The sequence below is a fragment of the Oryctolagus cuniculus genome, chromosome 12 (assembly GCF_964237555.1).
Source record: "Oryctolagus cuniculus chromosome 12, mOryCun1.1, whole genome shotgun sequence".
Classification (NCBI taxonomy): Eukaryota; Metazoa; Chordata; class Mammalia; order Lagomorpha; family Leporidae; genus Oryctolagus; species Oryctolagus cuniculus.
In genome coordinates, this window is record NC_091443.1 from 57,161,353 (window position 1) to 57,187,654 (window position 26,302).

General features: G+C 39.9%; 1 protein-coding gene across 6 annotated transcripts in view; it reads left to right on the forward strand.

Moving 5' to 3' along the window:
- The window catches only part of FMN1 (formin 1), a 481,578-nt gene that overhangs the window by 337,761 nt on the left and 117,515 nt on the right, over positions 1–26,302 (forward strand). For all 6 annotated transcript variants that reach the window (XM_051822097.2, XM_070053344.1, XM_051822098.2 and 3 more), the window contains one exon: positions 22,790–22,882. In XM_051822097.2, coding sequence (XP_051678057.2) covers positions 22,790–22,882 — 93 coding nt within the window. The remainder of the gene's footprint in view (positions 1–22,789; positions 22,883–26,302) is intronic.

Below are 26,302 nucleotides of genomic sequence, written 5' to 3' on the forward strand. Positions count from 1 at the left end.
CCCTTTGTCTTTCAAATAAATTAATTAATCTTTAAAAAAAAAAAACATTTTGAGACATGTGAGTTCTCAAAAGCCATATCCCCATACAATCATCTTCAGGTAGTTACTAAGGAGTATGCTTTACCATTGAAGAGAAAAATGGAATTGCAGGAAATCCAATGGAGAAGGAAGATAAAGGAGTTTCCAGGACAGAGAAAGAGCCCAGGATGACAGTTGGACATGAAAACATTCCAAATTAGATTAGATCAAAAGGAAGATGCAATAATGTATCTGTTGTCTGAATGTTTTGACAATATATTTATACAGTAACCAATAAGTTTAGGGCTCATTTAAGGAAAAGTGCATAGAAAGAAATGAAAATTAGAAAAAATTATTCTGGGGTGGGCATGAGGGAGGGTGGGGCAAATATGCAGTTAAAGAAAAGTAATCAGAGTTTCCATTAGCTTGGACTAGGAGTAACAACTTGCAATGTCATAATAGTGTCAACATTGAATTCTAGTTTAGCCAACTCATGGTAATGATATATTGGGGTGAAGAAAGTGGAGAGGTGAGAGTGGTTGAAAGAGAGCTACATCATTTATGGCATGTAAAGAGAAAACTCAAAAAGAACCAATAGAACTTGTTAGGGACATGCAGTTAAGTACCAAAATAATCAGGAGAAATGGGTAGAAGTCATTGCCTCTGTGGAGGAGGGACTAGAGAAATCAGACAAGAAACAGAGAATGTCTTGTCTTAGAGTGAATAGAAAATAGTTATTCTTTAAACTTGCACCTGTAGAATCCTGATTGGTATCCTAAAGAACCCACACCAAATAACAATAAACCAAAGCTTTTTAAAAATAGTAGCTTAGTTAAATTTCAGTGGCAGAGGCTGGTATGTTGAAAGTAGTTCTGGATTGGGACTTAGGAGACACAAATTTCAAGTTTAGTTCTGCCACTTACGAACTGTGACGATAAGGTGTGCAATTTTGACAGACCACTTAAGCTCCATGAACCTTGGCTGAAAAAAAAAATGGAGGTGATCATCCCTCTCTACGCTGTCCAAGACTCACAGATATTGGATGTGTCAAATGAGATGATGTGTGAGGAAATACTTCAGAAGGTATTGGAGGTTGTACTTACACTCATTCTGAAGCCAGGCAGTATGCTGTTTGCTCAGTAGGTGCTGGTGTCCTAGAAGGGAGAGAAGAGAATTGATCCATGAAGACAAATCAGGTGAATTTATCACCTTTTAGGAAACTCCAGAAGGCATGACTTGAATGATTATTGACTATGCCTGATTTATTAGCGCCTTCCTCATTTGCAGCACATTCATCCACGGCAGTAGTTTATTAAGTCTGAACTCTGGTACAAGACTGGATACATTAGCCAGAGTACTGACCATGTTGCCATGGTGTTGAAAATATTTAGTTTTGCAAGCAAAGTTTTAGAAATAATTAAAAAAAACTTTGATATGATTTATTTTTGTAAAATGATTTCAGCAAAACAGACCTTAAGGAACTGGGATAAGTATTTCAGAAAGGCAGTGGGTGTAAAATGTTGCTCAGCATGGTGACTTTTGATGCAAAGCGTTCAATTAAGTGCAGCATGGTGCTAAAGGTCACACATTTCCAAATGGAATGCCTTCAAAGTTAAGTTGTACAGAAAAGAGAGAGGATATGGAAACTGAAATTTGATTCATCTGTTTAATTAATGAAAGAAGTTTGTGTTTTCCTTTGAAGCCATGGTTGTGACATCTCTAGGTGGGAAGGATGAGTTATGTTGTCCTGGCTTCCGCCTCTCAGTTTGTACTCTATTTCTGCTCTCATTTTGTAAGTCAATGTGGTTAATAGAATTCATTTTGTTTGCTTTTTCTCATTGACGAAAAACATAAAACATTGAAATAATAACTATCAAGGAAAAGTCTGACTCAAAAGTCTTGAATTCAAATGCTTGCTTCACAAGCTGTGTAACTCTTTCCAGGTAGTTTAGTCCCTCCCAACATCCTTCTTGGAGGCCTCCTTCCAAGCCAGGTGTTATTACCTGCTCCATTGATGGTTTAAGAAGATTTTCTAGGACCAAATACAGGAAATTCTATAGTAGAGTAAAAAGTGAAATGTGTAGTTCTTACAACTCGTTCCCCTTTTTGCCCTTGTATCTGACAATTAGTCCTTCAGCAAGTCCCGTCGGCTCTACCTTCAAGACATGTTTTGAGTCAGTTCATTTTTCTCTGATGCCACTCTATGTTTCTAGTCCAAACTACTACCTCCTCACATGGCATGTGACAATATATTTTTTTTCTTTTTAAAGATTTATTTTTATTTATTTGAAATACAGAGTTACAAAGAGAGACAGAGAGAGAGAAAGGTCTTCTCTCAGCTGGTTCACTCCTCAAATGGCCACAACAGCTGGCACTGAGCCAATCCAAAGTCAGGAGCCAGGAGCTTCTTCCAGGTCTCCCACATCGGTGCAGGGGTCCAAAGACTTGGGCCATCTTCTACTGCATTCCCAGGCCATAGCAGGGTGCTGGATCGGAAGAGGAGCAGCCAGGACTAGAACCAGCACCCATATGGGATGCTGGTGCTTCAGGCTGGGGCTTTAACCCACTGTGTCCCAGAGCCAGCCCTAGCAATAGAATTCTAACAGGTTTTCCTGCTTCCACTCTTACCCATCAAGTCTCTACCCTCCAGAGAGGTTATGTTCATGTCCATTGTTTTTAGAATCAAATCCAACCGCAAAGCCATGCCCTCCAAGTTCTATATGACTTGACCACTTCTACCCTTCAAGTCTAAACTCTAGCCGTGTTGGCCATCTTTGTGTTCTAACCCAATGAATTTGTATCTGCTTCAGAATCTTTGCAGTAACTTTGGGTAACTGCTGGCTTTTGTGTTAGAAATTCAATTACTTCCTTATAGTCAAAGATGTCAAATGAGCATCACTAGGTAGAAGCTTTAGGGAAATAGATCTTAAAGCTATTGGAAGGGGAAATTGATGGCCAGGAAAGGTAGTATATTCACTCACTGCTTTTTGGAAGACAGTATGAATTTTAAATAGATAGAGTGGTTACCAGCAGGAGGGTAGTTCGCTAGGTGATTTTGAAGGTACATTCTAACTCTGAATTTCAAAGATTATTGTTGCTGTGATATTTTTATATATCCTGCAGTTCTCCTTATTTAGTAAGGGTTATTGGATTTCTCCTAGATTTTGTTAATTAGAACATCTTAAAATTCTATCAGGATTGGACTTCATGTATTCTATTTGTGAATGATTGTGAATGACTTAAAGATCTGCTCTTGAATTAATCCATACCTTGAGGAATTCTTGTGTTGATGCTATCTAAATGTAATCTTTATAGTGTAAACTCTTATCCAGTGTGGTCAGTTAATGAAAAAAGTTGGTTAAAATCAAGAGTCATAGAAGCCAGCGCCACGGTTCAATAGGCTAATCCTCTCACCTAGCGGCGCCGGCACACCAGGTTCTAGTCCCCATCAGGGCGCCGGATTCTGTCGTGTTTGCCCCTCTTCCAGGCCAGCTCTCTGCTATGGCCTGGAAATGCGGTGGAGGATGGCCCAAGTCCTTGGGCCCTGCACCCCATGGGAGACCAGGAGAAGTACCTGGCTCCTGGCTTCAGATCAGCGCGATACACCAGCCGCAGCAGCCATTGTGGGGTGAACCAACTGCAAAAGGAAGACCTTTCTCTCTCTCTCTCTCTCTCTCTCACTGTCCACTCTGCCTGTAAAAAAAAAAAAAGAAAGAAAGAAAGAAAGAAAAAAGAGTCATAGAAAATGATTCTTGTATCCCTTAACCTTTTAATTAAAAATAAGCAAAATATAGCATGATGTAGCTGTCTTCAGATGCAGGAATGAGGTCTTTTCTTAAATTATGGATCTTTTGAGGAGTCCTGCAAGTCTTTTCTACATATTCCACATCCATAAATCATCTATGTATTTTTTTTTGTATTTTTAAAGTGAAATAACAAGTCTTGTAAAGATCACTATAGACTATTTCCAGATATTAGGGAAATAATTTCTGTTTCTGCTCTTTTATTGTTGTATTATATTTGTCATAACTAAGAAACTGGCATTGATATGTTTCTGTCACCTCAACTTGTGTTTTTATTTGGATGTCACCAATTTTTCCATGCTTGTCTTCTTTCTGTCCTAGGATCCAATCCTACATACCTCAGTGGGTTCAGTTGCTATCTCTTCTATTTCTACTAATCTCCAGTACCTATATTTAACAACAATACTTCAGGTTATTTTATTTAATTTTATAAAAATAGTGCTTTTTCAAAGTCGTGTATGCTTGTGTATAGAGCTCTGTGCTTTGGAGAGAGTAGGACAGTTTACCATTAAGTAATTAAATTATGTACCTACAACAAAAAGAAAACTGCATATATTGATTTGGAAACAACACAACTGCTCTTTTTAAATTTTATTTTGAAAGATTTATTTATTTATCTGAAAGTCAGAATTACAGAGAGAGAGGGAGAGACAGATATATAAAGAGAGAGATCTTCTATCCACTGGTTCACTCCCCAAATGGCTCAATGGCTAGGCTGAAGCCAGTATCCAGGAGCTTCATCCAGGTCTCCAACGTGGTTACAGGGACCCAGGCACTTGGGCCATCTTTCGCTGCTTTCCCAGGCACGCCAGCAGGGAGCTGGGTCAGAAGTGGAGCAGCCAGGACTTGAACTGTTGCCCACATAGGATGCCAGTGCTTCCAATGGCTGATTAACCCACCACGCTACAGTGCCAGCCCCAACACAACTGCTCTTGTTAAGGATTCTACTCAACTGTGGCAAACTAGAATCACCAGCCTTTGGCTTCAAGCTTTTAGCCATTGGAATCAGATAGGAGAAATGGAAAGTAACATTAATTTGACAAGCTTATTAACAGAGTCTGATATTTCCCATTCAAAAAAAGAAATAATTGAAGTGGTTATAATGGTGATACTTGTGTATAGAGCTCTGTACTCTGGAGAGAGTAGGACAGGCTTGTGTGGTTGAGAAAAGCATTTTGAGAAGGGAACAGAATGGCCAGATTCCCAGAGAACAGTCTGATTGCCAAGCCAGTGTTCAGGCTGTGGTACCATAAACTTATAAAACATTCTGCTCACAGAAATAGATTTGTGGGTGGTTTGGTGAATATCAAAATATTTTTCTGCTCAAGTAAATTGTGTGTCTTGAATTTTGTGGAAGATTTGCAATCCAGAAATGGATTCTTTTCATATCAGGCATGCAAATGAGTGAAATTAGAGGGAGAGCTCGTTAGTCCCCACATAGGGGATTGGTGTTTTTTGACAGCGCCCTTTATCTCTCCTGGATTCTCTCCCAAAGTTCTTGGCTTCAGGGTGTCTCTTAGGTGTATGCGGGCAGTGGAGTACCTGTTAGGTACCCATAGAAAGAATAGCCTTCCTGGGAAATGGCAGCTCTGCTTCAGATCTGTGCTGTACCCCTTAGTGACTGAACCTCTTGTTATGCCTTCTCTTTTTCTGTTTGAAAGGAAGACTTGGTCCTTCTGGTGATACTTGATGATTTGTAGCTTACGTTTGCCTACTTCTGTACAGTTTACAAATTACTTTCATCAGCACCCTACATTTTCTTCTAGAACTTCCCTGTAAATTGTACAGGGAAGGGAGCAGAACGGCACAAAGCCCGGGAGTTTGGATTCTAACTCAGATGCTTGCAGTCAGTGTGACCTTACTGCTTCTCCTCACCTCAACAGGTAGACAACACCAGCACTGAGCTCACAGGGTTCTTGGGAGTAACAGAACGAGACAGCACAAACAAAGCAGGCTGAGGTCTAAGACACCCTTGGCCATTTAAGGGCTGTTGGCATTTGATCTTTTGGGTTGAGAACTTAGTATAGTTTTCAAGGAATTATTGGACAGAGATAAATGGCAGTGTGTCCAAGTCAGCATGGATGACCAGGCACCATGGAAACAGGCACTTGCCCTGTGTTCTAATATACAGAAATAGGAAACACCCAAGGAAAATGCACTAAAACAGCTAATTTGACTGCATTTTTAAATTGTTTCTCTGGACCATTTTGATGACCTTTAAAAACATCATTTAATTTCTGGGTATCAGAAGAAAAGGGATAGAGAAAGAGCAAGGGAGAGCTGCAGAATAGGAGGAGGACAATGTCTGGCTTTTCCAATCAGTTTATTTGTTCAGCAAATATTTATTCCAGGCACTGAGTTAACTGCTAATTTTAAATAAACTCACTGAACTATCAAGTCATTTATAAACATATTTGAAGAGCCAGTATTACCCTCCATTTTTAGGGAAGAAGCTTTTTCCTGCTTGCTCTTCTGGTTTCTCTTCTGCCAGGAGCAGGAATCAGACTGTATGAGAACAGCGATGGGGGAAAGCGAAGGTATCTACTCTCCAGCTGTTCTTCAGAGTCACAGAAATGTTTGCAAACCCTTTCTAGCGTGTGCTCCCCTGCAGAGAACCAATGCATATTTGCTACCTTGCATACTCTGGATTTACAGATCACTATTTATCAATCCAGGTCACAACTGCCCCAGACCCTCAGGCCCTCCCCCCGCCCCGCCCCCATCACATGTTTTAAGCTGGGGCTGAGTTTTTTAATAGTTGAGTACATTTAATATAAAAAGTTTGTGGAAACTGTATTATGTAAGAGCTATGCACCAGTTTCAAAACTTGTTTCACCAAAATGAATTTATCTTTTAATTCCATTTTTCCAGGAACACTTTGAAGAACACTTCTATTACATTTTTGCTTTATTTTAAACCTGTTATAAACTTAATTTAAATCATAATCAATAGCATATTCCTTGAGGAAATTGAGTAAAAATAGAAAGGCAGCTCAACTACTAGGAGTAACTAAATGACTGAATATTTTGCTCAGGTATAACCACAAGTACCTGACTCAACTTAAACACAGACAAGTTCCTGGGGCTCTGCAGGCCAGCAGGAGATAGCTTGGATGAGCTTCCTTTGCCTTTAAATTTTATTGCTTGGGCTCATTAACTTTAGGGTTAAAGATGTTAGAGAGTTTAATAGGCATTTCAGAATCTCTCATCCCTAAGCTCTCTCAGGGGAATCTGCTTATCCTTACTTCTGCTGTCTTGTTCTTCCTAGCAAAAGCCCTGCTCAGAACTTTCCCTTTCCTCTAACCAGGCTTCCTAACACATAACATTGCATTTGTCCATATGGGAGCCTCCTGTTAAAGACTTTACCAACTCATCTTCTGTAACCTGACAGGCCCAGAGATGCAGCCTACCATGGGCAGCTGGACCAGTAACTTTCCCTGAGCCATAACTCAGGAGAGAGGTAGGATCAATGACAGGTTTACAGGAGAGCCCAGCTTTAAACAGCCACGCTTAGTGTCTGGAGGCTTCCCGTCAATGCCACCACCAGCATCCAGCAAGCGAGACTAGTGGCCACTCTGTTACCCACTCCAAACTATTTCTGATCATCAACTTTATTTGCAAACACATCTTAAGAAATCCTGACTCCTAGCAAATTGACAACGCAGCCCTCTTTATATGAAGCCTTGTTTATAGGCCACAATTCTCCTGACAGATTTACAAGTGTCTGCGAAGTTTTAAAAGACGATTGCTTAACAGGCATTAAGTGAGACACATAGGACTGTGTAAATATTTTAGCTGGAATAGAGAGTTTCTTTTTTAAATGTCTGAGCCAAATATTGCATTAAATCTGAAGACAGTGGCAAATTGATTAGCCATAGTTGCCAGCGTGACAGTTTGCCAGCAATTGCTATAGCCAAGACTCAATACCAGAATCCATCCACGGGTTCAGGTCATGTGTTTTAAAAAATCACTTTCCACACTTTTCTTTTCTCTCTTCTCCTTATGCCTTTCCATCCCTTTTCCTGCGTTTCCTCATAGGTCATTTGGATGTAAATAATTTCCAGTGAATGTGACTAAGCAGCAAGGGCTGAAATGGGAACATGGGCTCAGAGGTCAGAAAAACCATGGAAGGCTTGCAGCTGTCTTGGCTGAGCAATGTAGAAACAGGTTGCTTTTTGCTAATAGGCTTATGTGTCTTAATCACTAGCCTCTTGGTAGCCAGCTGTTGCACTGCTGGAAGGGAAGTAGTCCTAGGATCAGCATGCCTCTTCTTCCTCTTTCTGGCTTACTTGAATCATAAGGAGGCAGGCCTGTTGCCTTGAAGATTTCTGTGTGAGAGAGAATCAGTAGCTAATTTCCAGTAAAAACTGCTTTGGCTCCAGAGAATATGTGCTATTAAAGCATTCCCTTGAAGTAAAGAAAAATAAAAAAATTCCTATGGGAAAACCATTTTCCTGATTTGAACAGTGGGCAAGATGTGTGCTTTATCTGGAGCACATAGTTGATTTCTGTGGGAATGAGGTATTCTACCCAACAGAGCTTTCCCTGCCTTTGCTGATGCCCCCAGCAACCTTCCAGCTTTACGCTCTGATTTCTACTAATGCGAAGTACTTATACTCAGTGTCGACCCTCTCAGTTCTTCACAAATGGCTAGAAACAGGACCATGTGTGCAAATTATTATTTGAATATTGTTGATCAGCAGGTATGCGCATCTTGAAATCATATATGCTTATAGTTATATAAATGTGTATTTTCAAAATCATGTAATTTTTGTCATAAATTTACTTGTGCATATCCCACAAATTCAGAGTGCTCTTATGGTATTAACAATAACGTAACCCTAAATCTGTATATGTGAAATACATGAAACTTGTTATTTATATTTAAATCAAATAGAACCCATTAGGGCCTTTCAAAATCAACAGCTTTAGTGCATTGGTCTCATGCCTGGTCTGATGCTGTGCTTAATCCCAGATTGTTTTGTATCAACTTCTAGATATCAGTGCTTATCATGTGTATTTGATTATGCTCTTCAGTGGATGAATGGTCATTTCTCTGCTTTCCTTTGTTCCATCAGTTCAAATGCATCAGTAGCCCCTGTAAGAGTACTGCAGTGGCAGACAAAGTTGTAGCTCCGGTGGAACCAGCTGTCTTTGCAAAGCAATACAGAAGACCTAGTTTTCCCCTTCATCTCTCCCATTGTAGTACAACCTCTTCTTGTACGGAAGCAGTGAGCCACCATAGATGGAGAATTCTAAAAAGGCTTCTCTTATTTTGTCCATAATCCCACATCTCCTATATATCCTACAGAAGTAGTCTTAAACTCAGCTTAAGTTTGATGTATGCAGACATGACTGAAAGCCTCAGTCACCATGGGAATAATGTAGAAAGGGCTTCGCTACCCAACTACAGCAGAAGTATTAAGTGCTCTGTGGTATATCTGCTTGAAAAACTTATATGGCTATTAAACATAATTTGTGGTTTTTAAAAAAATATATATATATGAGAAAGTGTGCATGATGTTAGTGCAAAGAATCAAAGTATAAAATTTATTTATCAAATGTAAGTATGTAAAGAGTGTCATCAAAGGCAGCTCCTATGAGACTATGATGTGGCAAGGACCATGATAATGCAGGAATCCAAACAATGGAAAAAAACTGGTGGCTCTGTTATGGTCACAGTGACTTGACTGCTTTCTTTTTCTACTATTTTTTAAATGTTTTTCAGATTTCTTATGTGTATATGTTATTTTCATAATACTTTTTGGAAGTTAATTGCTGTTCTCCACAAAATGAGTTCCTTTCCCCTTTAGATACCCACAAACTTCATACTTGGTGTTGCATGCCTAAGACTTCCTAATACAATCTATCTAGAGATAAGAGCCTTCCTGAGTATGCCTTTTTCTTCCATTGTAATAAAAATCTTCCAGATGGGCATTTGGTACATCGGTTAAGATGTCTCTTGAGACACCTACATCCCATATCAGTGTACCTGGGTTCAGGTCCCAGCTCCACTTCTGACTCTAGCTTCCTGCTAATGCACAGCCTGGGTGATCTCTGCTACTCACATGGGACATACATATTGAGATCCAGGCTCCTAGCTTTGGCCTGGCCTAGTGCCAGCTGTTGTAGCCCTTAGGGAAGTAAATTAGCAGAAAGAAGATTTCTGTGTGTCTGTCTCTACCTTTCAAGTAAAATGAAAGGAAAATAAATAAAAACTTTCCTAGCTTTGTTGAAATCTCTTACCTTTCTAAAGTAGTCTTAGAAATACATTTAGGCCGGCGCCGCGGCTCACTAGGCTAATCCTCCGCTTTGCGGCGCCGGCACACCAGGTTCTAGTCCCAGTCGGGGCGCCGGATTCTGTCCCGGTCGCCCCTCTTCCAGGCCAGCCCTCTGCTATGGCCCAGGAGTGCAGTGGAGGATGGCCCAAGTCCTTGGGCCCTGAACCCCATGGGAGACCAGGAGAAGCACCTGGCTCCTGCCTTTGGATCAGCGCGATGCACCAGCTGCAGCGCGCTGGCCGCGGTGGCCATTGGAGGGTGAACCAACGGCAAAGGAAGACCTTTCTCTCTGTCTCTCTCTCTCACTGTCCACTCTGCCTGTCAAAATAAAAAAAAAAAAAAAAAAAGAAATACATTTAAGCTAAGGTGTTAATGAATTCTACTTGCTAATGTTCTCTTTTTTGTTCTTTTTTTTAAAAGATTTTATTTATTTATTTATTTATTTGAGAGGTAGAATTACAGACAGTGAGAGGGGGAGACAGAGAGAAAGTCTTCGTTCCGTTGGTTCACTCCCCAGATGGCTCCAACGGCCAGAGCTGCGCCAATCCAAAGCCAGGAGCCAGGTGCTTCTTCCTGGTCTCCCACGTGGGTGCAAGGGCCCAAGGACTTGGGTCATCTTCTACTGCTTTCCCAGGCTATAGCAGAGCACTGGATTGGAAGAGGGGCACTGGGACTAGTACTGGCGTCCATATGGGATGCCGGTGCCACAGGCAGAGGATTAACCTGTGCCACAGAGCCGGCCCCTAATATTCTCTTTTTTAACTAATATATGAGCGTATTTCAAAAAAGTTCATGGAAATGGAATTTAAAGATAAGTTTATTTTAAAATAATATTTATTTATTTGAAAGATAAAGTGATGGAGAATAAGAGGGAAAAAGAGACAGACAGACAGTGGGAGATAGAGAAATTCCATTTGCTGGTTCTCTCCTTAAATGGTTCCAACAGCCAGGTCTTGGCCAAGCTGAAGCCAGGAGCCAAGAACTCTATCTGGGTCTCCCACATGGGAAAGATAAGTATATTTTGATGCAAAAAGTGTTTGAAACATATGTAGTTCTTTCATAATAGGCATTTCAGTGAACTTTTTGAAGATTCTTCATATATGCATTTCTAACTAGATCTTCTGGAGTGACCATCTTGAGTACAAGGGAAGGTAGTGATTTTCATGGAGACCAGTGGAAGGGATGCTTGTTGAATAGAAGACTGGATTGCTTATAACCCAATAAATCAAATCATGCCCAGTGTATCAATATTTAGACCCAGTCATGGGTAGGTGATTAATGAATATTTTTCATGTGAATGTCTCTCCGATCAGGGCTGTGTCCACAACCACATAATCAGAATGAAAATTCTGACTCTGCTATGATGTTTGATAGGAAGGATCTTTGAATGAATGGTGCTTAAGACAGTTCCACGCAGAGACTGCAGTTGGTGGCCTGGCCTTGCAAGTCTTTCCAAAAGTCCTACAGCATGCTGCATGTCCTCACTTGGTCCTGTCACTTCTGTTTAGATCTTTTCATGGAATATGCTCATGATTATGGGATATTAAGGTGAATTTGATCTTGAGCAGACTCCCTTGGTGGAGTGAATCAGAATCATGGGATTTCCCTCAGCTCAAGCTTCCTGATGGGTTTGTTTCTACACATTGTTCCTCTGGGGAAAGGTACCCACTGTCTAGAGAGCTATGCCAATACTGCACTTGGCCGGAGTGGAGACCTAGAGGATGTTTTCTTTTATATATATATATATATATATATATATATATATATATATATAGAGTGTGTGTGTGTGAGAGAGAGAGAGAGAGAGAGAGAGATATCTGTGTGTACAGATAGAAATCATCCTAAGTTCTGTGACCTAAGAACAATTTACTCCAAAATCCAATAGCCAAAAAACAAAGCTACCTATAAGATTTGACAGAAAGGATATTGGCAGTACGTGGGAGTACTTCTGCCTCTTTGTGAGGCTTCTGTGTTCTGCACTAGGTTCAAACTCAGTGTAAAATTTACCTCCACCTTTGGCATTCACTCTCACAATATGAAGTGTTGTGAGCTCAGGAGGTTTTACTGAAGGCAGTGGAGAGGCCCCAGAGGCCACTTTTCAACAATTTAGTTGTTCCTGTCTCTTCTGATCCTTATCAATCTCTCCTTATTTGATAGCATTCATGTATTTAGCAAACATTCATTAACCATCCTCTATGGGCTAGACATAGTAGATGCTGGAGATAACAGTGAGGAAAATATAATGGGGGAGATGATCAACTAATCACGAAAATTATACTATAATTACAAGAAGGAAAGTATACAGTGCTAGGACTTTGTAACAGAGGAGCCCTTACTAGTGTTGAATAGAGGGTCAAAAAAACGTTCCAATGCAAAGCTTTTGAGCTGAGGTCAAAACGTTGACTGACCACTAATTAGGCCCTAGTTACTGGGAGGTAGTGGTGGATGTTGTGATAGAAGAACACTAATGGTGGGAAGGAATTGAGCATATTTGAGGAACTAAGAGAAGGGGCAATTCTGGTAAGGTGGGATGACACAAGGCGGGGAGGAGGCAGAGAGGAACCAGCTCATGCCGTGCTTCACAGACTGGTTACAGGGATCAAGGACAGTCTCTAAGAGTATTGGAAGCTCTGGTGCATTTAAGCGGGAGACTGGCAAAGCCATATTTTTAAAAGGTCACTTTGAGTCCAGTTTGGAGAACAAATTAGAAGGAGGCAAGGGTGTTCTGGGTAGAACAGTTAGGAAAGTACTAGAGAAGTCTGGAGGGGACCAGTGAATTCAAGAGCTCTTTAGGAGGTGAGACTACAGTCAGACATATGCACTTGGGAGTCACATCCTAGTGATAGTAAATGCAATGTTTATCTGAATGAGATTGTCTAGAAAGGAAGAGAGACAGACAGACAGACCATAGCATGAAATCGAAGAAGAGTTGTGCCATATTCTCAAGGACCACACATAATGACGGGATACAGGAAGATGAGTGTGTAGGGGAGCAAGAGCAGTCAGACACAGGAGGAAAACCCAGAATGGAGGAAGAGAAACTAAGGGGCAAAGTATTTCAAGGAAGGAAAAGTGGCCAACAGAGTGTCATCTTACTGGACAATCAACTCAGAGGAGGTAACACAAAAATGGTATCAGCCATAAGAGGGGTTAATTAGTGACTTAAGTGTTTTTCTTCAGTGTCATAATGGGGGCGAAGTAATTTTCAATGGGCCAGAGAATGAGTGTTGGCAAGTTTTTAAAGATGATTTGGCCGTGAAAGCCCATTTATAACATAATGATTTGTTTATTAAACATATAAATATTAGGAATGTCAGTTATTGAAAGAATTTGTAGAGTTGTTATTGTTTAGCTGTTCTTGGAAAAGACTAAAAGAATAAAGCCATGTACCATATGATATCTAGCCAGGCTTTCTATTCTTTGAATATTTTAAATGGATAAAGAATATTTGGGGTAGCACTTTACTGTTCAATATATGAAATACCTTTTCATGTATGTTTAACTCTTCACAAGATTTTATATGTGAGAAAATTCAGCATCTAAGAGGTATTAAATTACTTTCCCACCCAGAAAAGTATATGGAAAACTTATTCTAAGTAGATGCAACTTCAGCCCAAGAATAGTTTGAAGGGGATATTTCTCTTATGTTTCAGTATATGTAAACATATACATATATCGACAATATATGTATATAAATTTATATAAATATATGCATAGCTATGTTCCACATTTAAGAATGTAAAAGCCCGTATTTTATTTTCTTAAAAGTTAGCAAACTTCTGATTTAAATGTCTGCTATTTATTTTGTCAAGTCTATTTTTGGTGGGTGTTTTACGTTGGTGATATTTACTGCTACCTTTTAAAGATAGACTAGTTATATTTGATTTCTCAAGGATATGTGCATCCCAAACTCCGTTTCAGATCACTTGTCTAGTGTATGTCATAATGAAGACATCATCGCACCAGAGATGTTAAAGCTTACTTTATCTTGTAGGTAAAAATGAAACATTCCTCATTTATCTATTCATTGTAGCTCAGTTTAGGCTGAGTTTCTAGTTAGCTTTTTAAAAACAGCTTTATTCAGGTAAAAATACATGCCATACCCATTCAAAGTATACAGTTCGATGACTTTTCGTATTTCAGAGTTGTATAACCATCATTACAATCCAACTTAGAAAGTTTTCATACTCTAAAAGGAAGCCTCATACCCTTTAGCCATCACCCATAATTCCTCTATGCTTTCCTCTTCCCTGCCCAGCCCTTGACAACTACTAATCTACTTTTTCTCTCTAGATTTGCCTGTTCCAGACATTTCATTGAGTCAAGTCATGCAATAGGTAGTCCTTTGTGACTGGCTTCTTTCACTTAGCGTAATGTCATCAAGGTTAATCCATGCTATAGTATGTATATCATACTTCATTCATTTTGATGGCCAAATAGTATTCCACAGGAAGTACATTCAGTTGATGGATGTTTGGGTTGTTTCCATTACATGGAATATACCAAAGCTGTTTTCACTTAGAGTAATATTCCATTTGGCTTAAAAGACATAGACCCTGTAGAAGTGCAGACATAAGGCAGCATTTGCATGTCTGAATCCTGTTGTGTATCTACAGTATTCTGAGTTAGCAAACTGGCCCAGGTCCCACGTGTCTGAGGCAAGTGTTTTAACTTCCCTTTAAAGTTTTATGACCACTTTAAATGCATTTTCTTGTCTTTAGTTGAGCAGAGTCATTGGGAGGAATAATTTGGAAGTGATGTCTGCTAAATCCTCAAACCAAAGTTAAAGAAAGAAAATGCCTTTGGTTACATATAGGTTGTCCACTTATGGGTCATTAATGCACAGTTTTCTAATTTGACCTCAGAAGTTTGGACTTTGGATGAGTGTTTAGCAGAAAATAGATCTAGCAGTCCCTTCCATGATCTTATCTATGTAGATATCTCACAGAATAGATTTTCTTGTATGCCCCCACTCACCCATCACCACTCTGGAATTTCTCATAATACCACTCGCTAATCTTTACCATGCCAAGATTTAAAATTCTGTTGCTATTTAGCATTGGGACCCCAAAACATGAAATATGTCCTTTTTATTTCAAGCCTCTGTCATTTGTTCTTGACTTACTTCAACTTGAAATCTCCCCATTAAGTGGTCTGTTCTACATGTTCTTAAAAAAATACATAGTGCAAGGGGCTGGTATTATGGCACAGCAGGTTAGGTTGACACTTGCCACATGCTATTCCATATTGGAGTGCAAGTTTGGCACTGCTTCCAATCCAGCTTCCTGCAGTGGAAGATGCCCCAAGTACTTGAGCCCCTGCCGCCCATGTAGGAGACCAGGACAGAGTTCATGGCTCATGGCTTTGGCCTAGCCTAGACCTGGCTATTGTGGCCATTTGAAGAGTGAAGCAACAGATGGGAGATCTCTCTCTCTCTCTCTCTCTTACTCTCCCCATCTGTGTTTCTCTCTCTCCCTCTCTGTTGCTCTTTCAAGTAAATAAATCCCTTTAAAAAAAAAACAGGATGTACTATGATATTCCTAAAGAGATCATAATTGAGTGAATATGAAAATAATTTATTCACGTGTTTGCCCTCAACTTAATATCCTAGAAGCAATCATGATTGTGTGCCATAGTCATTAAGAAATTTTTGTCAGTGACCCATCGTGTGTGTTGGAAAAACCAACCCATTTCCTTCTGCTATCATGAAACCAACATAGAAGGCTCCTATGACCTCAAAAGGTGTGACTGTGTCCCTCCACTTGCAAGTAGCATTGCTGCAATAGTGGGCACCAGTAGATGTCCTGTAACTCAATTCCATTTTCATACTGTCTATCTGCATATAGCATCAAATCCCATAAACTGGGAGTTCAGTCTCCATGACACCCTTTCACAGCCTCTGTCAACTTCAGGTGTTCATTGCATGCCCCAGATGTTTTGCCTGTACTTCTGACCAGCTGGGTTCTGAGTCATCAAGGTTCTCACCACCCTCTCCCTGAGTTTGATTAATTTGCTTGAGCATTCAAGGAACTCAGGAGAACATTTGCTTACATTTGCTGGGTTATTTAAAAGGATGTTAAAGAATACACAGATAACATTATGCATAAGTCAAGGTATACGAAAAGTGCATGGAGCTCTCCTACCTTCTCCAGGCATGCCACCTTCCAGGAATCTCCATATGTTCAACTGCCCCAAAGTCTTCAAACCTTGTCCTGAGTTTTTGTAGAGATTTTCATTGCATGGGTGTGACCACTAAGAGATTGAGTGAGGATCCCCAGGAAGTCTTGTTTGTTCAGATGATTCTGCTTTCTGTTTTCTTATGGGACAGGATTCTTCTGAAGTAAGGAGGGTGTTAAGATCCACTAAGTTCTTTTGATCTACCTGAGGGAGGGAGTTACAAACCAGGAACCGTGAATGAAAAGTTCTCGGAGATGGCCAGTGTTGTGTGGCAGTGCGTGAGGCCTCCAGTTGCCACCCCAGCAGCCCATATCAGAGGTATCGTGTACTGGAGTGCTGGTTCAAATCACAGCTGCTCCTCTTCCAATCCAACTCCCTGCTAAGATGATGGGGAAGGCATCAGAAAATACTCGGGAGACTGGTTGAAGTTTTGAGATTCTGCCTTTGGCCTGGCCCAGCACTGAATTGTCATGGCCATTTGGGGAATGACCCAGCAAGTGGGCAATTTCTATCTCTTCCTATCTCTATGTCGTTCTGTGTTTCAAATACATAAATAAATATATAAAAGTTTTGCCTTGGACAGACCACATTATGTTTTAATTCCATTTTTCATGAACTTTTGAAGCACTCTCATGTATATATACAATAATATCATACCCATTCACTGTAATGTTTGAAAGCAAGCACTTATTCTGTTTGTTATATCTTGGTCTTCCCTCTATATTCTTCTAACCAACTCATGCTTTTTGTGGTTCTTAATAAGCTTTATTCCCTTGTTACTAGAGATCCAAATCAAAAAATACATAACCACCTATAACCTTAACAGGCTAACATCTAAAATCTTAAATCATTTAAACCCTATCTTTCTTCCACTAAAGTGTTTCACAAGTGCCTAATTTTTATATGACAATACTGTTATTTTAGTCTCTACTATTTCATTATGTATTAGTTTTAATATTTGATCTCTCTCTCACAATGATTACTTACTAGCAGCTAACTTCAGGCACTAATACATTTTTTATCGTCAAAAATTTTAGAGAAAAATGAAAGTGAGAAACTGGGGTGCCTTTTGGTTTTTAATGTTGACGCTCCTGGCACAATCTGTGTCTAAAACAACCTTGGTGGTCTCGGAATATTGTAGATGAGTCTTCTGATTGGACGATAAACGGCATTCATGGATTTGTCCATGACCTCTGTCCTTTGTGCACTGCCAGTCTCCACTGTCATCGTTAATTAGTCTTCAGGTCTTCCATTTGTCTGTTATAAAGTGTCTCAGATAAGCTAAGTTAATAAATTGGGGCAGGCACGCTGCCTGGCCACTGGAATGCACGACTGTGCAGAGACAGTTGGAGGGCAACCCTCTCCTTTGATCGTGTGGAGAAATTTAATTCTAACAGGCCACATGGGAGTCCTAGCTCAAGGGGGTGCAGAGAGCACCTCCAGGCACAGCAGTGGAGCTGTTCTAGTTTGTACTGGTTTCAGTTTCTAATTTCAAAACCATGAGGCTCAGAGGCCCAGGGGAATTGTTTCACATTTTGCTTCATCTTTCCCCAAGAGTTTGTCTATATTTTTCCATGAATTCTCACAATGGGTAGTAGAACTTCATCAAGAGAAGTAAAATCATTATCCCTGTGTTCTAAACAGATTTGCACTCTGACGTATTTCCATAAATATAGTGCATAGCATCTTGAGCAAATAATCCCCAGTCATGACTCTCTTGCTCTTCTGGCTGTGACGTGTTTCCCAATCAATGTTATTAAATCATGAAAATAATATTTATGAGCCTGCTTACAAGTGCCAAGGCATTCTTCAAACCCTCTTTACATGCATTATTTCATTCAATTTTCATTTAGTGTTGTGAGAGAATTTCCCATTTTGCAGACGAGAAATATAAGCACAGCCCACCTGAGCGCAGACTGGTGTCTACCAAAGCACAAGTTCTTTACCACTCCATGATCTGGCCTCATAACATTTGAGCAGTTTGATGGGCACACCATGGACTGTGTCACCAGAGCCAGGACAAAGGGAGAGCTGTTATGATCAATGCTTTCATTTCATGTAAAAGTGCAAGTTTTACTTTTGTAATTGGGAAAGTAAGTACTGCCTTTGGGTTTGCTTTGGTGAGTTAGAAGTGACCTTGGGGGAATTGTTGTGATGCCTTCAATTATATCCTGTTATTGAATTGCAGATGTGCTTTGCCTTATATTATTCACATTCATGAAAAATTTGTTCTGTATCAATGAAATTGTCGGAATTTGGATGTAGTAGAAGGTTAACACGCGAAGTTAAAGGACTCTCCATATATATGTATATATAGTGTATAATATATGTATATATTATACACTATATATACATATGAGTATATATGTAGTTAGAAATTCTAGTATTCCTTTAAATGGCTACATGTTTTCTCAGAATCATAGTTGGATATAGTCAGAGAAGTAGATCCTTACCATTTGGCCATGAAAATTCATTGACAAATGACTATTCTTCAAAACAATTGTCTTTCAAAGTGTATCTAGCCAAAGGCAAGCTTCTTGGCCTACCCTCAGAGCTGTCCAATCAGAATACCTTTGCTCTCTTGTTTATGCTTTATGGGTAGAAGTGTTTTTTTGTGGGGGGGGGCAAAGAGGGGGATTAATCTTTACAGTAGACCTTCAAAAAGTTTATAGAAACTGCATATTATGAAAAAATGCAGAGCATCCCATTTTTTTTTGCAACCAAATGAGTTGATCTTTTTAAATTCCATTTTCCCATGGTCTTTCAGAAATCCCCTCTTAAATTAAACTCTTTCAGATCAACTTGGAACACCTCACAATATTTAGGAATGAAGAGAGTACAGCCCTTGGCTCACCTCTCCTGGAAGGGGAGGAACGGAGAGAGAGACAAGCAGGTCACATCACATGCCTGGAAAGCCTATTCCGAGCCTGAATCAGCACTGCTAGTTTTATCTAGACTTTCCTCCCCAGGAGAATCTAGTTAAGGTGAGGAAATCTGCTCCTTTGCTCAGATTCATTGATCTCTCCAGAGGAATTTGAGGACAAGTAAATGAAACCCACAATGACGACTGCTCAGGGATGAGTATAAATACACAAATAAGTATAGTTGAAAGTAAAACATACACCATACAAAAAGTGCTGGAGATATTTGAAGGATGCACAAACTTGAATGGAAAGGCATTTAGTGATTGTGGCACCTCAGAAACCTTTGAGGATGAACAGGCCTTTGTCAGCTATAGTGGAAAGTATGTATGGAATGAAAGTAGAGAGCCACAGTAATGAAGATAGGGAACTGGGAAGATTGGTTGATATAATTAAATTAAACATCATTGAATGGTTTTGGTTTGGTTGGTCAAATATATGTGGGATGAGGCCGGCACTGTGGTATATAGCAGGTAAAGTTGCCAACTGCAGTGCCAGCATCCCATATGGGTGCCAGTTCGTGTCCCCGCTGCTCCACTTCCAATCCAGCTCTCTGCTATGGCCTAAGAAAGCAGTAGAAGATGGTCCAAGTCTTTGGGGCCCTGCACCTGCGTGGGAAGGCCCAGAGGAAGCTCCTGGCTCCTGGCTTCAGACCAGCACAGCTGCAGCCATTGCGACCATCTGGGCAGTGAACCAGTGGATGGAAGACCTCTTTTCCTCTCTGCCTTTCCCTCTCTCTCTCTCTCTCTGTGTAACTCTGACTTTCAAATAAATAAACAAATTATATATATAGGAAATAGTACTGAGAGATACCTTGGTAGAAAAACCCTTAAATCCTAGGCTTGAGAATCTCAATTTAATTGAGCTAGCAATGAAAACTTATTAATAGTTTTGTCTTTTTTGTATCTTTCCACTCTTTGTTTTGAGTGGAAGATCTCTATAACTCATGGAGACCAGAGAAAACTGCGTAAGTTTCAATATTTAAATCTTGATCGCCTCACCCTATTTGGAAAAAAAAAATAGAACTGAATAAAGAGATGCCAGTCGCACTCCTCCCCATGTTTGCAAATGGCACTTCCAGCCACCCATTGCTCATCCTTCATCCTTACTTCTCCCTCAAGCCTACATGGAATGCATCAGAAAGACTTGACTTGTCCACCTCCAAATCATATCCCAGCTCTATCTCTCTCTCCCTCTCTCTCTCTCCTCTGACACCTCTCTAGTCCAAAGCACCCCTATTTTGAGAAGAAAACAGTGGTTAGAAAGACATCCTTACCATTTGACTACAAGTCCATCTGCTAGGAGAAATCTTCTAGGGAAATTGATAATAGCAGAGAAGTTAGTAGTTACTACACTACAGAAAGGACAAGTAAGCTTGCAGAGAAAACTAAAAATGTGCAAACAGAAATGTTTTCTTTTTAAAGATTTGTTTATTTACTTGAGAGGCAGAGTTACAGACAGTGAGAGGGAGAGACAGAGAGAAAAGTCTTCCATCCACTGGTTCACTCCCCAAATGGCCACAACGGTCAGAGCTGGGCCGATCTGAAACCAAAAGCCAGGCGCTTTTTCCAGGTCTTCCACACAGGTATGGGGGCCCATGCACTTGTACTGTCTTCTGCTTTCCCAGGCCATCATCAGGGAGCTGGATTGGAAGTAGAGCAGCCAGGACTCTAACCAGTGCCCATAGGGGATACCAGCACTGCAGGCAGATGCTTAACCTACTATACCACAGCACTGGCCCCAAATAGGAATGTATTAAAATGAGGATTTTGTTTTCCATCTGTCCAAATTTGTTATTTTTTAAATGAGGTAGATCATTTTTTTTAAAAAATTCATCATTTTGGTTTTGATTCATAAATTAGCCTCGGTATTCCAAAGAACAGGGTTTCCTGCCTAGCACTGGAGTAGTTGTCAGAATAGCTAATAGCAGGTATTCTGCATAAGTTCCCTTAAAAACTCTTAGAAAGTCACAATGTCAAGAGATAGAACTGAATCAAGACACTTCTATGAACCAGCTTCCCTGTCTCATGATGAATGCCTGAATACCCTAATGTAGGTTATTCTGAATTTGACTCAGAAAATGGCACGGGGTTCCCTCAAATCATGCTTTCATCTTTAGAACAGTCTAGGATTTTAGAAGTCTGGTTAGCAATATTGCAAATGAACAATATCTGATAACTAATGTCAGAGGGCATGTGAGTGCATTTTCTGTGTTTTGAAGCTGACATGTTCCTTGTTTTGTCTGTAGTAAATGTTCTAGGATGCTAATTTTGAAAATGTCAAATTATTAGATAGGAATTTCTCAGTGTAAATACCCATTTCCCAACCTTCATCTTCCAAAATACTTTATCTTTTTGTTTGTTAATTCATCTAAGACCTGGGGTGTACATTTCTCTATTTTTTTTTCAATCAGATGGCATGAATTCTTTGCAGGTGATAATCCAGTGCTCTAATATGGTCGCTTGGACAAGGACATACCAGTAATTTCTGCCCATGGTCAACAGACAAAAATTATCGCGACTCAGCTCTAGCTTTGGAGAAATGAAACCCTTTTTCCCCCTTGGACATTTCCACAACTGGAACAGGCTTTTAGAAATCTTGAGGAGATGCCTCGTTCCAGAGCCAAATCAGAACTATCCTATTTTAGGACACCTGATTATCAAAAAAGCAGTTTTTAAATAAGTCTTATATATTCTGTCTGAAGTAAATCACATGCAGTTGTTCCATGTGTTTTTGTAGGCCACTAATCAGGAGAGCCGATGAACGGGAAGCATGAAGAACAGACATGGTGCTTCCTAATGTGGGCTTAGTTCTTTTACTTGGATGTGTATGTCACCCTGAGACGACATCAGTTTGCTTGGGAATCCCTGCAAAATCTTTTGCAAGCTCTACTTTTGGAGGATGACTCTGAAGACAATTGGTGCTCTTAATTCCCTGTGATTAGCCCTTAAGTCCATGTTTACTTCTCATTATTTGGGGGAGACCAAAAGCAGAACACATGGGGTCTGGCATCATAGTACAGCAGGTTAAGCCACTACCTGCAATACCGGCATTCCATATGGGCATCAGTTCAAGTCCTTGCTGTTCCACTTCCAATCCAGCTCCCTGCTAATGGGCCTATATAAGCAGTGGAAGATGGCCCATGTGCTTGGGCCCCTGCCTTCCACATAGGAGGCCTGGACGGAGTTCCTGGCTCCTAGCCTTTGCTTGGCTGAGCCCTGGCTATTGCAGCCATTTGGAGAATGAACCAGCAGATGGAAGATCTCTCTTTTTCTCCCTTTCTAGCTTTCACTGCTCTTCAAATAAATAAGTCTTTTTAAAAAATGGCAGATCGCTTTAACTATCCTGGAAAGTGATATATTTTCTCTGTTCCTGAAGACAGATATAGAGGAACTAATTATTTTTGTTGATGTCTTTATTATTTCTCTTTTTGTTCCCTCCCCAATCTACTCCTGGAATATGGATACACAGTGATGGACAAAGGAGTCTGCACAATGGATACCCAAGTGTATGCTACAGTGCCTGCCCCTCAACAAAAGCTCAGGCTGTAAGTGTTCTTCAGTAATTTAATTCTAAATTTCTCTTCGCAGCCAGTGAGAAACAGATGATGGTGGTGTGCAAGGAGTCTCCCAAGGAGTATCTGCAGCCTTTCAAGGACAAACTAGAAGAATTTTTCCACAGAGGTAAGACTCGGCAGTCACACACACACACAAGCTACTCTTGAAACACCCTTGGTGCCATGAGCCTTTCTCTGAGTCCTGCTGCCCTCTGCATCCTGGCTGACCTCAGGCCACTCCAGTGGCTCCATCAATCTATCTTCCCAAGGTGGTTACATGCTCAGATGGAGTCGTTCTATGACTTTATGTCAACTTTCAAATCTGTTCGAATTTTTAAAATCCTTTCATGATATTTCTGATTGTGTAAACTCCTTGAGGACAGTTTTGTCTCTTCAGGGGATCCTTGGTGTGTGTTTAACTGACAAATAGTGTACACCCTAGAATTATAAAGCTGTGCATTTCAAATTTGTTAGCTTAAAAAGCAGGTGGATAGTGTCTTGATGAGTGTATCAACCTGGAACCCTGCATAGCATTTTCTAGTTCTTTTCTGATAGGAAAATTGGGTCAAGTCAGTGTTGTGCATCCAGTCACTTTGTACTCATCAGTCCTTTGGCGTTAGTAGATGAACATAACAAGGCAAGCCATCTTGTATTTAGAAATCTCAGCAGATTTGGTTCCTTTCTCCACAATTTGGGCAAGAGTAGAAAACAACTGTTGATTGGGGTTAGTGAATGTAAAAGTTGAATGTCTTTTAGATATTTCTTATTCTAATTTCTCAAATTCATCTTATGATATTAAACAGAAAATAAGTGTACAATGGTTGGAGAGAGATTTCTTTCTTTGCTAGAAAACGGGAAGAACTGCAAGTAGGAGCCTTGAGGGATATCTCAATGCGCTATTTCTATCACTGAGTAAGGCCACATGGTACTACATCATTTACAAAGATTCTTAGGCAGGGTGAATCCACAAAGTATGGCCCATTCACCTTGGGGCTGGCAGGGAAACTCTCAGTCCATAAGTTAGCAGACTTCAATTCCAGCCTCCCCCTCCTTCATGATGAGGGACTGTTTATTTGAACCAAAAGGCAGAGTTCTCTCTTGGCCACTACTTCCATATGGAAGTAATGCCATTAAATAAAATATCATCTTGAGAGCAAGCAATAACACCAGAACCCATAAACTATATGACTGTAATTAGATGGATTTTGTATGTGACTTATCAAAGTAAATAGATTGCTTTATATTATACTACACAATTCTAAATAGCTTGAAGAAAAGCATTAAAAACTTCCCTCCACTGATCCCCAATTAATAATATCTACTTTTGACATATATATATAGAATTAACTTGAAATGAGGCTCATTGTACTTTAATTCTAGTTTTTTTAATTGCTACTATTCCATAGCTGGAAAATTCTGCAGTGTGTATATCAGGTATTATCTGTGTTCTAATGACCTTAGAATCTTCCTTCAAACTAGCCGACATTTTAAAATGCTTATATTGTTAATTTTATTCCTTTTGTTGAAAAAAGACAAATATGAATAGATTTAGAACCTTGAAGATTTTCTTTGGTATCTTAGAAAAGGAAGTTACAAATCACCCTTTGTGATTACATATTGGCCTCTTTAATGTTTTTCAAGAAATTTATGGTATGTCCAGAAAAAGGGAATTGGCCAGAGGCCAAGTGGATAGTTTCAGGGAAGCAACAGTATACCCATGGTAAGCTAGTCTAAGAAAGCCCAAAACTAGTGGTTTATGACACTATTGTGTAGTAGAAGATTTTTAAAATTCTCAGCATCCCAGACAGGTTCTAGACAAAACACTGGCATTTCTGGTCCAGGCCTTTTTTTTACTCCACAGGTGATTCCAATGTGGAATCCAAGTTCCACTACTGTTGAGCTTAGTTTACCTTTTAATGTATAGTCACAGATGATTTATTCAGAGTCTGCTATTCATTAAGTGTCATGATAGACGCTGGGAATACAAGATGAATCCTATTCTCCTGGACCTTGTCTGAAGGACTGCCTTCTTGGGAAAAGATCTACAAATGAATATCAGCAGCTATGCTTTAACAGAGTAAAGAAAAGGTAAAAAGAACATTAGAAATAGCAAAAAACCCATGGTTAAAACAAAGTCAGCCAAAACAAGGTACAAGATTAATTTGAATGAAAGATTATCTTTGTTATAAAATTTAAGAACATTAAAAAGAATATTGTGGGAATTATAAACCTTTCCAACAATGTGTGGTGAGAAACCTATTGAAATAGCCTGTTACTGTTATTTTGCTTCTAAATTTTTGTTTAAAAAACAATCTAGAATTATGCTATCCAGTATGGCACACCCTAACCACATGGGGCTATTGAACAACTAAAAGGAAGCTAATCCAAATTGAGATGTGCTACAAGGGTAAAACACACACAACCTTTTCAGAACTTAGGAAAAAATATGTAAAATTGTTCATTTGTGATTTTTTAATGTTATTACATGGTAAAGTGATATGTTGGCTATATTAGGTTAAATAAGTAAAATAGATAATTAATACTAATTTATCCATTTCTTTTACTTTTTAAGTATGGCTACTAGAAAATTGAAAATTCTATTTGTGACTTACATTTTATTTCTATGAGAGAGTGCTATTGTAGCAACAGAGTCCCAAGGCATTCTTTCACTCAACTCTTCAAATCATTGTGCTGTCTTCTCTCCATGAGCCCTGGGTTATTGGTGTGTAGAGTTTGAGAAGGTGCCCTGTACCCATTTTCACTGAGTCTAGTCATTGTTTGTTGTCAGGACTGCCTCACCAAAGGAGGTGACAGTATACTTCTACATCAAGTGACACCTTCGTGTTCCAGAAGGTCTGCAGTTAACAAATACATGATAGTGGAAGGTGTTGTGGCACAGCAGGTTAAGCCACCAGCTAGAATGCAGGTATCATATATAAGCACCAACATGGCTACTCCCCTTTTAACCCAGCTCCCTACTAATGTGCTTGGGAAAGTAGTGGAAGGTGGCTCAAGTGCTTGGGTTCCTGCCACCCATGTGGGAGACCAAGATAGAGTTACATGCTCCTGACTTTGGCCTGGCCCAGCCCCAGCCATTGTGGCCATTTGGGGAATGGCCCCCTCCCCCTCCCCCTCCCCCTCCACCGTGATGACAATGATAATGATAACTGACATATACTGAGTGCTTCTATTAGCTCAATAAGAAAAACAAATCACCTTTTTTTATTTAGTTCTCATAAAAACCTTCACACATGAACCCTACTATCACCCAGTTGCACAGATGGGGACATCAAAAGTTAGGAATTTACAGTAGACAAGTTACAATGGGCATTCCAGGTAGAAAAAAGCACTGTGTGTCTCAGGAGGATGAAAGACACAAGGTGTCTGAGGAATGCCGAGAGACTTGATGTGGCTAGATCCTTGGGCAGATGGGATCAACACAAGAGCAAAGACAAGAGTTGAGTCACAGTTTGACTTGCCAGCCACTCTGAACTTTGCCATAAGGGCAATAGAAAATAGGGAAACATGGTATGCAAAAGAGTGATGT